At 37.7% G+C, this 14,722-nt stretch overlaps 1 protein-coding gene and 1 pseudogene across 1 annotated transcript in view; one reads left to right on the forward strand and one right to left on the reverse strand.

Annotated features, from left to right (window-relative positions):
* The window catches only part of GOPC (golgi associated PDZ and coiled-coil motif containing), a 39,069-nt gene that overhangs the window by 16,165 nt on the left and 8,182 nt on the right, over positions 1-14,722 (reverse strand). Inside the window, exon 2 of the mRNA XM_047859630.1 lies at positions 2,823-2,987. Coding sequence (XP_047715586.1) covers positions 2,823-2,987 — 165 coding nt within the window. The remainder of the gene's footprint in view (positions 1-2,822; positions 2,988-14,722) is intronic.
* Positions 6,319-7,349, forward strand: LOC125165565 (glyceraldehyde-3-phosphate dehydrogenase-like; annotated as a pseudogene).

Below are 14,722 nucleotides of genomic sequence, written 5' to 3' on the forward strand. Positions count from 1 at the left end.
GCTGTGAGTACCACAAACTTAAAACACAAAAACATACAAGCTAAAATGAGTAACTACCAAGTGTTGGATATACTTTTTCAGATTCTGTAAAAAAAAAAAATGTAACCATTAAAACCTAACTTCCAGATACTGTTTTTAAAGAATTTGAAGAATAATCTAGAAACCTCCTTTTATAACAACTTTGGAATTACTAAAATTGCAATTTATTTCAGAACCTATTTCCTAAAAGGCAAGTATCAATTCCAAAAAACCCCCCAAAGTTTGGATAACATGAACAAAAATCTTTTTTATGACATTTACTGGGGTTAATGCTGTCTGTGTCAGAAAAAGAGTTCTTAGAAGGCCAGGTATTCTTTGGTTTATGGGCTAAATAAACTTTACGTTAAGAATTACCTACTTGACAATTACTTCAATGAGCTATTTACATAATATTTATTGAATCTGAGAAACATACTAAGCCACCACTTTGTCTTCACAATTCAAACACCTAATGAATCTGGCAAACTCTTAGGCCTAAAAATAACATTTGTAAGCATGAAAAGGACAAAGAAAACTGAAGTTAATCACTTTTAGATTTAAAGAAAAAAAAATATTTTAGTTAGCCTGTTTATTATTAGGTAACAACCAAGAAACTCATGTTGTATTTAGATAGTCAAACACTGTATTTTGAAAAGAAATAAAACCATAAGATAAATTGGAGGCTGATTAGATTGGGAGAGTGGGAAAAATATTAAGAACTTACATATTGTTATTTTCTAAAATAAATTCTGATAAGGAGTTTCAAAATTCAGTTGTTTCAAAGGCCACACAATTATTCCAAGACTACTAAAAGGTTATGGCACATGCAGTAGATGAGTAAGAAACCAACATGCACATTCTTTTCCTGGGGATAAACTCAAATAGAAGAAGAAGAGGAAAAAGCTATTTCCGCTTAATGTATCTTTGAAATATTCAAGGGAGGAAACCAACTGCTCTTTTGAAGTAGAGGTTTGAGCAAGTTACAAGGCTCAGGAGTTGTCAAACATTGATGGGCTCTGCAAATAATGGTTATAAAATTACAAACAAAAGAAAAATCTTTAACAACATGTAGCGAAAAAGAACGAAGGGCCACCAACTGAACTTTTCAGGTACTGGCACATGAAAAAATCACCGTCATGACCATCGTTTTCAAATACAAAGTGACAACACACAATATGCAAATAAGACACTAAGAACACTTCAGCATGACATATTAAAGCAAAACAGAAACGGGACACTTACCAGCTCCTCCACAGAGGGGACAGACTTAAGATATAAGAAAAAAGTTTCATAATTAGAAAAATGTCAAACAAATGAATTTATCTAGCGGTATAATCATTATAAGGAAAATTCCCATATGTTGAATATCATTTGGATGAAGTTCATTAGAACAAATATATTTGCAAGTACATAAACAATAGTAACTATATAGCATTAAAATTTTTTGTTTTACCAAAATTAGTCAACTCAACTAGTTCAGTGCCTTTTGACTATAGCACCCTGATTAAGATCTAATGTTAACACTTCAATTCTTTCCTACTGAAAACGTACATTGTTGCTCAATGTTAATATCAAACATCCCAAAGAAGCAGTTACAAATCTAAGTCACTTCAGTTAAACAAAACAAGACTACCAACTTAGATTCATAGAATTTCTGAATTGTAAAGGTTTAAGGAGCATGTAAACATTCATTTAAATAAATTCTAACCCATCAGTATTAGAAACTAATCAACCAATCAAATGGAATTAACTGAAAACAGGGAAAACTTAAAAATGTATTACTATCATCATCCCATTTCACCTCTCCCAAGCTGTACCTGTCTTACTGCTGTGTCCCCTGTGGTCAACAAAGTGGCACATAGTGCGCACTTAATACATGAGAGATTAAGCCGACATGAGACTTAAAAAAATTTTTCTATTTAAACAACCTATATTATGAAGGCAAAGGTTAATTATGGAAAATTTATGTAATGAGTATTATACAAACATTACAAAATGTTTAGTGACAGGAAAAGTGCTTCTATGAAGAGCAACAGAAAAAATGTGCCACTGGTTGGCACCCAATTCCATTTTCCCCTTCATCCTTATTAACAGAACTCCAGTTTTACTGGAGGTGGTCATGTGACCAAATAAGAGGCCGAAATGCAAGTCCCAATAGCCAACGAGATGGCTAAACTGATTGGCAAAAATCGCTGAGGAGGGTTTCATGAAGATTTCCTTAAAGAAGGCTAATGCAGCCTGGAAGCATCCTTTTGCCCTTTTCTTAGATTCTTCCTTCTTCCTGCCTGGAATAAAGAAATCCTAAAGATGGAAACTATGAGCTAAAAATGGCAGAACACAAGAATAAAAAGAACCTGGACACCCAGTCTCTGTAGAGCTATCATATCAGCTCTAGACTACCTATCTCGGGGCTTGAGAGAAAACAGTTTGTACTATTCAAGAATAATCCTAGTGTTACTTGGATTTCTATTATATGCAGCTGAACTTAATTCCTAACTGATCCAACAGGGGAAAAAAATGTTTACGTGTTATAATCACAAATATCTTTTAAATGTATGTACACAGAGATTTTCAAAGAAGAAAACAAAATCCTATTCTAAGTATCAGTTGCTTACTGATGTTATCACTTATCACCCCCAGGTGATGAGACAGTGGATGATCACGAAGATCTTTACATCTCCTGTGTTTTCTGAATTTCCCACCATGAGCACATATTACCTTTTATAGTCAAAAGCCTCATTAAAAACCGTGCTCTTTGCCCTCTAAAAAATATGTACGTATATGTTACCTTCTAAACTACTTACCAGTTTTGCCTTAATGGTACCAGAGTCAACACTCTGGCCAGTTTGAGCATGAAGCTGCAGCTGAATAGAGTGCAACTGTAAAAGCTGATCGTGGACTTCTTTCTCCAGCACGACTTTTTCTGCCTGGGTCTCTGTCAGTTCAGATTTCAGATCTACCAACTGTGCCTTATGAAACAACAACAAAAAACACCAAGTAAGCTTAATTTTATTTTGACTCAAATAATAATTATTCAAAAAGGACACAGGCTACCTGTAAAATGAACAGAGGAACACCAGAATGAAGAGATGAAGTGACTGAGCTCTAAGACATCCATCTAAATAGTCATAAATGCAATAGCACAGGTAAGATACTGGAGTGGTAAGAGAACTAAGTCTACCATCAACAGCATCTTCTTTTCTTTTATTTATTTTTTTCAGTAATCTCGACACCCAACGTGGGACTCAAACTCACAACTCCAAGATCAAGAGTTACATGTTCTTCTGACGGAGCCAGCCAGGTGCTCCCATAAACAGTATCTTCCAATACAGAATGCTACTTCCATTTTACTTTGCTTACTTTAAGAGGGCTTTTCACTGTTTCACCTTCACCTACAAAGTTTATGAAAATATAAAGGTATGGATGGCTCATCATCCTTAGCGATAACATGTTTTACAGTGGTTCACTAACATTAATGGTGTATTAGAGGAGACACCAGGAAGTAGCCACCCCCGAGAATACTAGCTCATATGAGCCCATCCACTATCTATCTAGTAATTATTTTAGGTGCTAAGGTGTGAACCACTGAGGTCACAATGGGCCTAAATATCAGAGTTAACTATAAGCTACAGTTAACTGTTACAACATAGCAGAACAACCCCTCAAAACCAGTTATTCATTCAAGTTGGAAGTTTTTCATTTGTTACACTTAAATGTTTTATAGTTGTGCACGGGATGTCTTGTGTGTCTGGTCTTCCCAATCACCAGTAGATCAAAGATTAAGAAAAAGGCCTTAGTTTTCTATTTAATTCAACGTAACTGTACTAAGCATCAAGGGGCTCAGAACTATATTAGCTCAAGGAGAAAAAAATTGTGGAAAATACTTTTAGAATTATAGATTACAATTATTTATGTCTTGGAGAAGCTTTCTTATTTATTAACTGAGGTAATATATATGCAAACCAACTAAAGAAAAATGTGGCAAGTTACAGGTGTATTTAGAATCAGTCATCCCAAGGAATTCAAAGCAAAGGAAGATTTAATGAGGGTTAGTGAAGGAAAAAGAGTCTAGAGGTGCTTTGAAGTTAAGTGACAAGGACAAAATTGTAGTAGTAAAACAGTCTAGAGATGGAAAGACCAGAAGAGGCAGAAAGAGACCAGAAGCAACTGAGGGAAATTCTCTGGGTATAAGCGACCAAAGGACTAATATACATCTCTACACCCCAACTGCACCAATCAGTGCCTAGGACATAAAAGATGCTCAATAAATATCTTTAAGTTGAGATGAATTCTAATACTGTAGAAGTGTTCTTGGATGCACACTCTCTCTCTCTCTCCCCCTCCCTCCAAACATACACATATACACACAGGCGCACTTCTTATCGTGAGTAGGAGAATGGGCACAAAGGGGTAAAGGGGACTGGAAGCTACAGGCTTTTAGTTACAGAATTTAAGTAAGTCATGGGATGGAAGGTACAGAATAGGGAACATAATCAATTGCTATTACCATAGCAATGTATGGTGAGAGATGATAGCTACCCTTGTGATGAGCATAGCACATAGAGTTGTTCAATCACTACACCTGATACTAATGTAATATAGTGTGACAACTATACTTTATCAAAAAAAAAAAATTAAATGCGGGGCACCTGGGTGGCTCAGTCGGTTAAGCGTCCAACTTCAGCTCGGGTCATGATCTTGCAGTCTGTGAGTTCAAGCCTAGCATCGGACTCTGTGCTGACAGCTCAGAGCTTGGAGCCTGTTTCAGATTTTGTGTCTCCCTCTCTCTCTGCCCCTCCCCCCTTCGTGCTCTGTCTCTCTTGCTCTCAAAAATAAATAAAACATTAAAAAAAATTTTTTTAATGTAAATGCTAAAAGAAATAATTACATTAGTAGTTGACTCTGTTCTTTAAATGTAATGAACATATACAAGAGATTACAGAAGAACTTCATTTCCATTGCCTTCTAAAAGAGTATGTAATACTTTCACAAATACTCCTAATTGAAAAACGTAGAAAAAAAAACCTTACATGTATGATAAATACGTCTTACAGATCTTCTTCCCTTTAACAAAAAAAAATGCCCACCAAAGAAAATTATAAACATTTATAATCACCTCTTACCAGACAATGTTCAGTACATTTTGAAGACTGCTCCTTTAAAGTACAAGTTTTGCCTAAAAAGTTCTTCTTAGTCAAAACAAAACAAACAACCTACAGGTTTTTACAGTGTTTGAAACAAGATAACCATAAAAGGAAAACAAAGATTTGAATAATATGCACTCTTTATAAGCAATATGAAACTTATGCTAGAGTGAACCTATATGCAGAAAAGGTTTAACATAAGTCATTTACTCTATAACAACCCTCACCTATTTTTTCATTACATTTACTTTGTCTGCATTTACCTTATTATAATATACTCCTCTATTCCTAACATTTCCTATAAACTGGAAGTTAGATCTAAAGGTTTAATTAGAGGCACCTGGCTGGCTCAGTCAGTAACACATGGGACTCTCGATCTTGGAGTTAGAAATTCAAGCCCCACGTTGGGTATAGAGAATACTTAAAAATTAAAAAAAAAAAAAAAATCTTTAAAGGTTTAATTATATTTACTTACTAATTAAATCTTTGTGGCAAGGGATATACTGTATGTTTTCAAAAGGCATACACTGCCTGGTAGTCCCACAATGATTTAGCTTTCAAATCAAATATCTCATGAATCATTAACAATGGAGTAAAACTTCTGGAGTTAAGAGATTGAACAGGCATAAGTGGTATTCATTAATTAATTCGGCAGATTAGTATTCAAGTCAGAAATGATTTTAGGGGTGCCTGAGTGGCTCAGTCGGTTGAGCCTCCGACTTCAGCTCAGGTCATGATCTCACGGTTCATGAGTTCAAGCCCCACATCAGGCTCTGTGCTGACAGCTCAGAGCCTAGAGGCTGCTTCAGATTCTGTGTCTCCCTCTCTCTGCCCCTTCCTCGCTCATGCTCTGTCTTTGTCTCTCAAAGATGAATAAACGTTAAAAAAAATATTTTTTAATGATTTTATTCTAAAAGGGAAAAAAAAACAAAAACAGGGTAGTACACAGGTTTTTTGAATATGGCCCATTACAAATATGGACTCTTCATTAAGTCAGTTAATTTCTCAAGAGGTTGCTCAACTTAAAAAGTAAGAAAAAATTCTTTATAAGGAGAACATGCAGATATTAAAATTCGAAGCCCAGTTTCTCTGTTCCTCCTTGTTCAACCGACAGTCACATCTCCTTGTGCAGTGCCAGCCAGATCCCTGAGAAAGGATGGTTAAGGTCAGAGAAAATGGATTTGGCCACATAGGACACCTGGTCACCAGGGCGGCTTTTAACTCTGGCAAAGTTAATATTGTTGACATCGATGACCCCTTCACTGACCTCAAATACATGGTCTACATGTTCCAGTATGATTCCACCCATGGCAAATTCAATGGTACAGTCAAGGCTGGAAACAGAAAACCTGTCATCAGTGGAAAGCCTATCTCCATCTTCCTGGAGGGAGATCCTTCCAGCATCAAACAAGGTGATGCTGGTGCTGAATATGTTGTAGAATCCACTGGTTTCTTCCCTACCATGGAGAAGACTAGGGCTCACTGGAGGGTGGGGCCAAGAGGATCATCATCTCTACCCCTTTTGCTGATACCCCCATGTCTGTGATGGGCATGAACCATGAGAAGTATGACAACTCCTTCAAGATTGTCAGCAATGCCTCCTGTACCACCAACTGTTCAGCTCCTTCGGCCAAGATCATCCACGAAAACTTTGGAATCATGAAAATACTAATGACACAGTCCAGGCCATCAATGACACCCAGAAGACTGTAGGTGGCCCCAATGGGAAGCTGTGGCATGATGGTTAAGGGGCTGCCCAGGTCATCATCTCTGCTTCTACAGGCAAGGATGTGGGCAAAGTCATCCAAGAGCTGAACAGGAAACTCTCACTAGTTTGGCCTTCCATGACCCTACCGTCAATGTGTCAGCCATGGACACCAGACCTGCTGCCTAAAGAAAGCTGCCAAACATGATGACATCAAGAAGATGGTGAAGCAGGCATTAGAGGTCCCCCTCAAGAGCATTCTGGGCTCCACTGGGGACCAGGCTGTCTCCTGCAACTTTAACAGTGATACCCACTCTTCCACCTTTGATACCTGTGCTGGCACTGCCCTCAGTGACCACTGTATCAAACTCATTTCCTGGTACGACAATGAATTTGGCTATAGCAACCAGGCAATAGATTTTATGTTCCATATGGCCTCCAAGAAATTAGAGTCCCCTGGACCAGCCCCATTGAAAGCATAAGAGAGAAAGGGAAGCCCTCAGCTGCTAGAGAGTCCTTGCCACAAATCATCCCCTAACACAATGAGACCCCTCTTGACCTTGACACAGTTTCCATCCTAGAACCTCTGAAGAAGAGGGGCTTAGGGAGCCCCACTTTGTCATCCACATCAATAAAGTACACTGTATCCTCCCAACAAAACAAATAAATACAGTAAAATTAAATTAAATTAAATTAAATTAAATGCCAATCTTACTTTTAAAACAAGTGTTTCAAATTTTCTTTAAGTTTTGTAATAGTTAAGTAACTCTTTTCTAGTCCATGATATAAGCATTTTAGCTAAGAAAACTTAGTCACTGATAAATTTTATGTCAAAATTAGAAATGTGCATATTTTATATAATGGTTATCTTTCTAATACCACCAAATTTTAGAATTCAAAGAGAACATAAAGACTACAATTATGACAGTTACTATTTACATAATAAAACCAAGGCCAATCAAAGTTGCTTTTATATCCAGGGCTACCCCCACTGGTCAGCAGCAAAACAGCACTTTGAACCCAATTACTCCCAGAACAAGGTAGTGGAAGTGTTATCAAGCAGCTGGTCATAAGGAAAAAAAAAAACTGTTTCTATAGCGACAATACATATGTTTAACTTACTAACAATATTCACAGCTACCACAAAGCAAGCATCTATATACCATATGGCAGGTATATACACACCACACATGATCTGCAATTCTTACCACACTCTCCAACTTTTTCCTAATAGTTAAGGAAACTGGAACTCATAGTTTAAGCAATTTACCAGAATCACACAGCTAGTAAGTAATAGACTCCAAATTGTTCTGACCATAGAAAAAGCCTAAGCATCTTTTACCTCACTGTCTTACCCTGGCCACACTGTAACTCGTAAAGAGCCAAAGTTTAAAGGAAACAGGTGATTTCAACCTTCAACTCTTACTTAAATTTTCAAGTGATATCCCAAAAATGTTTTATTTTTTTAAAATATTTTTATCTTAGAGAGATAGCATGAGTGCACAAGCTGGGAGAGGGGCAGAAGGAGAGACAGAGAGAATATTAAGCAGGTTGCACATGCAGCCCAGAGCCCCACACGGGGCTAGATCCCACGACCCTGGGATCACAACCTGAGTGGATTCAAAAGTTGATGCGCAATTGACTGAGCCACCCAGGCACCCCCAAAAGTATTTTAAAAAGCAAAACCAAAATAGTTAAAAACTATGTTACATACAGACTTAATTTGGGATACGATCTTTTCCCCTTCCTGCACTTGATCTTGGGAGATTCATTTAGAGAAAAAATAAAACAAAAGCTGATCATCAAGATAGTCTACCCCTACACAGTAAGGAAAAAATGATCTCATTCTAGGAGGGTCTCTGGGTCTTAAGACCATAGCCTTGGGGCACCTGGGTGGCTCAGTTAAGCATCCAACTCTTAATTCAGCTCAGGTCATGATCTCATGGTGAGATCGAACGCTTTGTGGGGCTCTGTGCTGTTTGCAGGGAGCCTGCTTGGGATTCTCTTTCTCTCTCTCTGTCCCTCCCCAGCTCATTCCCTCTCTCTCTCTCTCTCTCTCTCTCTCTCTCTCTCTCAAAATAAATACATAAACATTAAAACAAACAAACATGGGGGCACCTGGGTGGCCCTCAGTCAGTTGAACGGGCGACTCTCGATTTTGGCTCCAGTCACAATCTCACAGTTTGTGAATATGGCCTTCACTTCACGTGAACCAAGCCATTTAAATCAACCACTGGTGAGATTTTCTAAAGCAGTGATTCTTAGCATGTGGTCCAGCTGGAATGGAGTCTGGAGATAGATGAAAATTTGAGGCATATTTTGCAAAGTAGGAATGAAGTATTCCCCAAAATGAAAAAGACAGGCAGTCTATCTAAATAACACTGGAGTATTATCATCACCACTTATTTGTATTTAATGCAGCCATTACTATTCTATTCTCATCTCATACTCTTTCGAAACATCCAAACTTTTCCAACAAGGTAATTCCTTTCTAAAATAATCCTTTATTACTAGATTCCACTGTGCAGCACCAAAACCAAAGGAATTTTTTGTTCAGAGTTTCCGTTTTGTCCAGGCCTTAATCCTCTATGTTATCTGCTAAAAATACACAACACTTGCATTTTTCTTTCTAAACATAAGCTAATTTTTATTTAACAGTCTTATGGAGAAAAATGACAATTACTTTAGCTTAAGCACCCTTCAAAAACCTCTTTGGGAGAGGATCAGACTAAGACAAGAAATTAGCAAACATCAAGTTGTATGGCAGGGAACTTGGATGTAGCTCAGTCATTTGTTTCAGCACATCATTCAGCTCTTTTAGTAACATTTTAAAAGGGCCAATCTAGGAACCTAAAAAACTCTGGTAAAATATCTTTATTTCGCACATGAGGAAACTGAGGCTCAAAGATACTGAGTGGCCCCAAATTACAAATTGCATGGCATTAAAACTCAGACCTCCTGACATCTTTTGTAATCCGGCAGTAATAGGGACATGGTGACCAAGCAGTCCAGGGCCCCCAAATAAGATCACATCCCCAGACCTCAGACAGGGCTTTAAGCAAGAGACTCAGAACATTCCTCATCTAGCTAGCAACTCCTTCCCCGTGCCCAACAGTGGAACTCATGTGTGTGCACAGATAGACACACATGCAGGAACAGACATGCATACACAAAAACATACATTCCCCAAATTGTTTAAGAATTACAAAAAAAATAGCTGACTCCAAATAGCAGTTGACCTGTAATGAACTGTAGCACAGAAAGCTGCTGATAAAGTAAATATAATCTCACCTACAAATTTACCTACAAATGTTTCTATACCTTCTGTTTTAAAGTATGTGCACAAAAGGTAATCACTTCACTAAAAAGAAACAAGTATGCTTTTAAAAGTCTGTATGTTTTTTTTTATGTTTGAAAATGCAGTTTAGGATGAAAGTACAGATTAGAATTTAAATCTCTAGCAATTATACCATTTAATGTCAATATCTAAGACTTATCATGTATACCCACCTATTTCCCGAAAGGCTGTAAAGCTCACAAGATAAATAAAAGAAATGTAAAAAATAAAAAAAAGGCTGTAAAGCTCACAAGATAAATAAAAGAAATGTAAAAAATAAAAAATAAAAATGTAAAAAAAAAAAAAACTGCGCCTGGGTGGCTCAGTTGGTTAAGTGTCTGACTTCGGCTCAGGTCATAATCTCGCAGTTCATGAGTGCGAGCTCCACATCCGGCTTGCTGCTGTTAGCATGGAGCCTGCTTCGGATCCTCTGTTCCTCCTCTCTCTGCCCTTCCCCCATGCTCTCTCTTTCTCTCTCTGTTTCTCTCTCTCAAAAATAAACAGTCAAAAAATAAAAATAAAACCATATAGAGATGGCAAGATTTCACTAAAAAAATCCACCTTAATACAGTTTATTGTGTATTAAATTTAATACTGAGTTTCCTATCAGTAGGAAAACCTTTATATATTATATAATTCTCCTTGACTCATTAAAAGAAGCAATGCCATTTTATCTGGTGAGACTCCTTCTTTCCTGGAACTAAACTTTTAAAAAAAAAGTATCATAGGAATTGTTATATACATATAGGATCCTGAGCGACAGCAAAAGCAGAACAGAGCCATTCTTCACAGGGACTTTTCTCCTGTGAAAAAAAGTCACAGGGAAAACGCAACTCATGAAAGCATTTTGATCCATTCCGTTTTTTCCTTCTACTCCTTCAACAGAGCAGAACAACGTCTCAGCCCTAATCTGAGTTAACCCATACCTCTTATAAAGAATCTCCCTCTGCCTTCCTGTTCCCCGCTGCGCCTGAAGTACTTAGCAATGCTCCAACCACCCAAGAGTACAGAAAGACAACAGATCCGATTCTAAAACAAAGACTGTGACCAAACAGAAAATATATTCAGAGGTCAAATATAAAAACCTCTGCCACTCCTCAAGACAGGAAATAATATTCCTCTTTATTACAAGTCAGCTCCTGAAAGAGCCTGCACATCTGGCTTACAAAAGTTCTGTGAGAAAACTGCCTATTCGCTCCAATTCCCTCTATACAAGCGTAAAAGACCACTAACTTCATCTGTCATCATTCTTCTCCAAACTGCTCTGCAGTTTAAGACCAGCAAACTTGTTTTTGTTTCTAAACTACATTCATTCAGCAAGTATTTATCAACTACCAACCACATGCCAGGCACGGGCTGGGCTCTAGGGAGACACTGGTAGGTGAAACAAATGGGGATCCCGGCCTGCAAAGCGTGCAGTGGCCTTGTGCAGGAGGCGGCTTGTGAAGAAAATGAGTGGCGTATGTAACAACAGCACTAATGGCATTATATGCCAGGTACTTTTTGGGACATATTCATATTTTAATTGTCTTAATCCTCATGATAATCCTCTGAGAGACACATTTTTGTACAGAGAAGGAAACTGAGGTGCAGAGAAGTCAGGTAACTTGTCCAAGGTCATTACAAAGCAAGTAATATAATATATACTTACCAAGTGTAAGCTGTATGAAAGAAACTAAAAGAAGGGGATTCGTGGGGTGGGAGAGTACACTTACTCTTCTGAGAAGTGTTCCAGTTGCTGTCAGAGCAGCAATTCTCACAGGCCTGTGGGACCTTTCAGGGCATCCACAAGGTCAAAACTATTTTAATACTAATAAAGCATTATTTGCCTTTTTCACCACGATGACATTTGTACTGAAAGTGCAAAAGCAATGATGAGTAAAATGTGTTTGCAGTTAAAGAACAAAAAGTTCATTTAAGAATGCCCGTGATGAAGCAATAAAAATTATAAATTTTGGGGGGACGCCTGGGTGGCTCAGTCAGTTAAGTGTCCAACTTCGGCCCAGGTCATGATCTCACAGTTCGTGAGTTCCAGCCCCGCGTCAGGCTCTGTGCTGACAGCTTGGAGCCTGGAGCCTGTTTCAAATTCTGTGTCTCCCTCTCTCTCTGCTCCTCACCTGCTCGTGTTTTGTCTCTCTCTCTCAAAAATAAATAAACTTTAAAAATTTTTAAAAAAGAAAGAAGAACAAATACATTACTATTGGTAGACATATTCTTGACAACGATTAAGTGAATCTGTTACTTCAAGGCAAACAACTGAGAGTATTATTGCCAATGGTAAGAATTTGTGTTTTCAAATGAAAATTAGAATTCTGGAAAAATTGAAGCTTGACAGCTTCCAAACGCTTGGAGGATTTTCTGATGAGGGTGGTGATATTAACAAATATGACTTAAAAAAATTTTTTTTTTAATGTTTATTTTTTTTTTTTAATTTTTTTTTTTTCAACGTTTATTTATTTTTGGGACAGAGAGAGGCAGAGCATGAACGGGGGAGGGGCAGAGAGAGAGGGAGACACAGAATTGGAAACAGGCTCCAGGCTCTGAGCCATCAGCCCAGAGCCCGACGCGGGGCTCGAACTCACGGACTGCGAGATCGTGACCTGGCTGAAGTCGGATGCTTAACCGACTGCGCCACCCAGGCGCCCCAATGTTTATTTATTTTTGAGACTGAGAGCAAGCAGGGGAGAGGCAGAGAGAGAGAGGGAGACACAGAATCCAAAGTAGTTCCAGATTCTGAGCGGTGAGCACAGAGCCTGACACAGGGCTCAACCCCAGGAACCATGAGATCATGACCTGAGTCAAAGTCGGACCCTTAACTGACTGAGTCACCCAGGCACCCCAACAAATGTGTTTTTTTTTTAAATATTGTACAATGAGGTGTACCCACATTTAGAAAATCTGCATAACTCAGCAAGCCAGTATTTTCAAATGACCAATCCATAATGTTAACATCAGGACTCAGTAAGAGATCCATTCAATGACTATATACATAGACCAATGTATTTTACTTTAACAGTGGATGAAAACTTCATTGATTAGAGTTTCAGACTCCACATTGTAACTAACCTTTAAGAAATTACCTTTAAAAAAAGTTTATTTATTTTGAGAGAGAGTGAGGGCACAAGCAGGGGAGGGGCAGAGAGAAAAAGAGAGAGAATCCCAAGCAGGCTCCACACTGTCAGTGTGGAGCCCGAAGTAGGGCTCAAACTCATGAGCTGTGAGATCATGATCTGAGTTGAAACCAAGAGCCAGACACTTAACTGACTGAGCCACCCAGGCGCCCCAAGAAATTACCTTTTAATATCAAAGAAAAATATCCACAACTATCTGAAAAGGTTATTAAGATACTCCTCCCTTATCTAACTATATATCTCTGTGAGGTCAAACTTTCTAGGCTACAACCCACGCCTCATATCACAAATGTTTGAATGCAGAAGCAGATGTAAGAATCCAGCTGTCTTCTAGTAAGCCAGATATTTAAAGATTATTCTTAAATGTAAAACAGTGCTGTTTTTTGGAAAGTTATTTTCTCATTAAAAATGATATCTATATGAACATATAATAGACTTACTGTTATTATTTTCAGCTGATACAGGAAATATTTAAAGTTTTCTCAGTTTTAATTTCTAATACAGTAAATGCCTATAGACCTAATCCACATTTTGGGGACTTCATAATTTGTAGAGTGGAAAGGGGTCCTGAGACCAAAAGTTTGTTGTCTTGAAGTGTGAAGGGAGGCCCATGTGGCTGCACCATATAGAAAAGAGAAAAGAATGGTAAGATATGTCATTGAAGAGATATCCAGAGGTCAGATCATACAGCTTGACAGGTGTAAGAAGTTTGAATTTTACTCATAGTATAATTGAGGCATTTTAAGCAAAATGACATGATCAAATTTATGTTTTAAAAAAGGGCAGCTGTGTATAATACAGGAAACAAAGTGAATGAATTATGGCTGGAGGATTTTCAAAAAGAAACGGATAAATCTGTGATGTATTTTTGAAAGTTAAATTACTTTGATGTTAAGCTCAAAATGAACAACATAAAATGTTTCCTGTTTCCATTTGCATATTAACACAGTTGGTTCTATGATCAAACTGGAGGTAGGGTGAAGAGAATCAAGCTACCCTATATTCTAGAAATGTCACAAGTACACTAAGTCCATACACAATATGAATGTTTAATGTTACTTTTAGTCACAGTTTCAAATTTTTCTTAAAATGGAATACCATGAAATATTAACTTACAAATCCTATTCTTGTGGATCACATACCAGGGGAAAAAATGAACCTGCAGATTTAGTCATTCAACAATGTAGTGGACACTGTGTTAGATACCACGGATATAGACAGAAACCATCCCAGCCCTCGTGAACTTGTATTATAGAATGATTACTGGTAATCTTTGAGGATTCATGGTAGAACACTAAAAGTGTTTCAAATAATTTATTCATTTAAATAAATATTTATTGAGTACACACTGTCTGCCAGGATCTGGAGACAAAAAAGATGAGTAAGA

The sequence above is a fragment of the Prionailurus viverrinus genome, chromosome B2, assembly GCF_022837055.1.
Source record: "Prionailurus viverrinus isolate Anna chromosome B2, UM_Priviv_1.0, whole genome shotgun sequence".
Taxonomy (NCBI): Eukaryota; Metazoa; Chordata; class Mammalia; order Carnivora; family Felidae; genus Prionailurus; species Prionailurus viverrinus.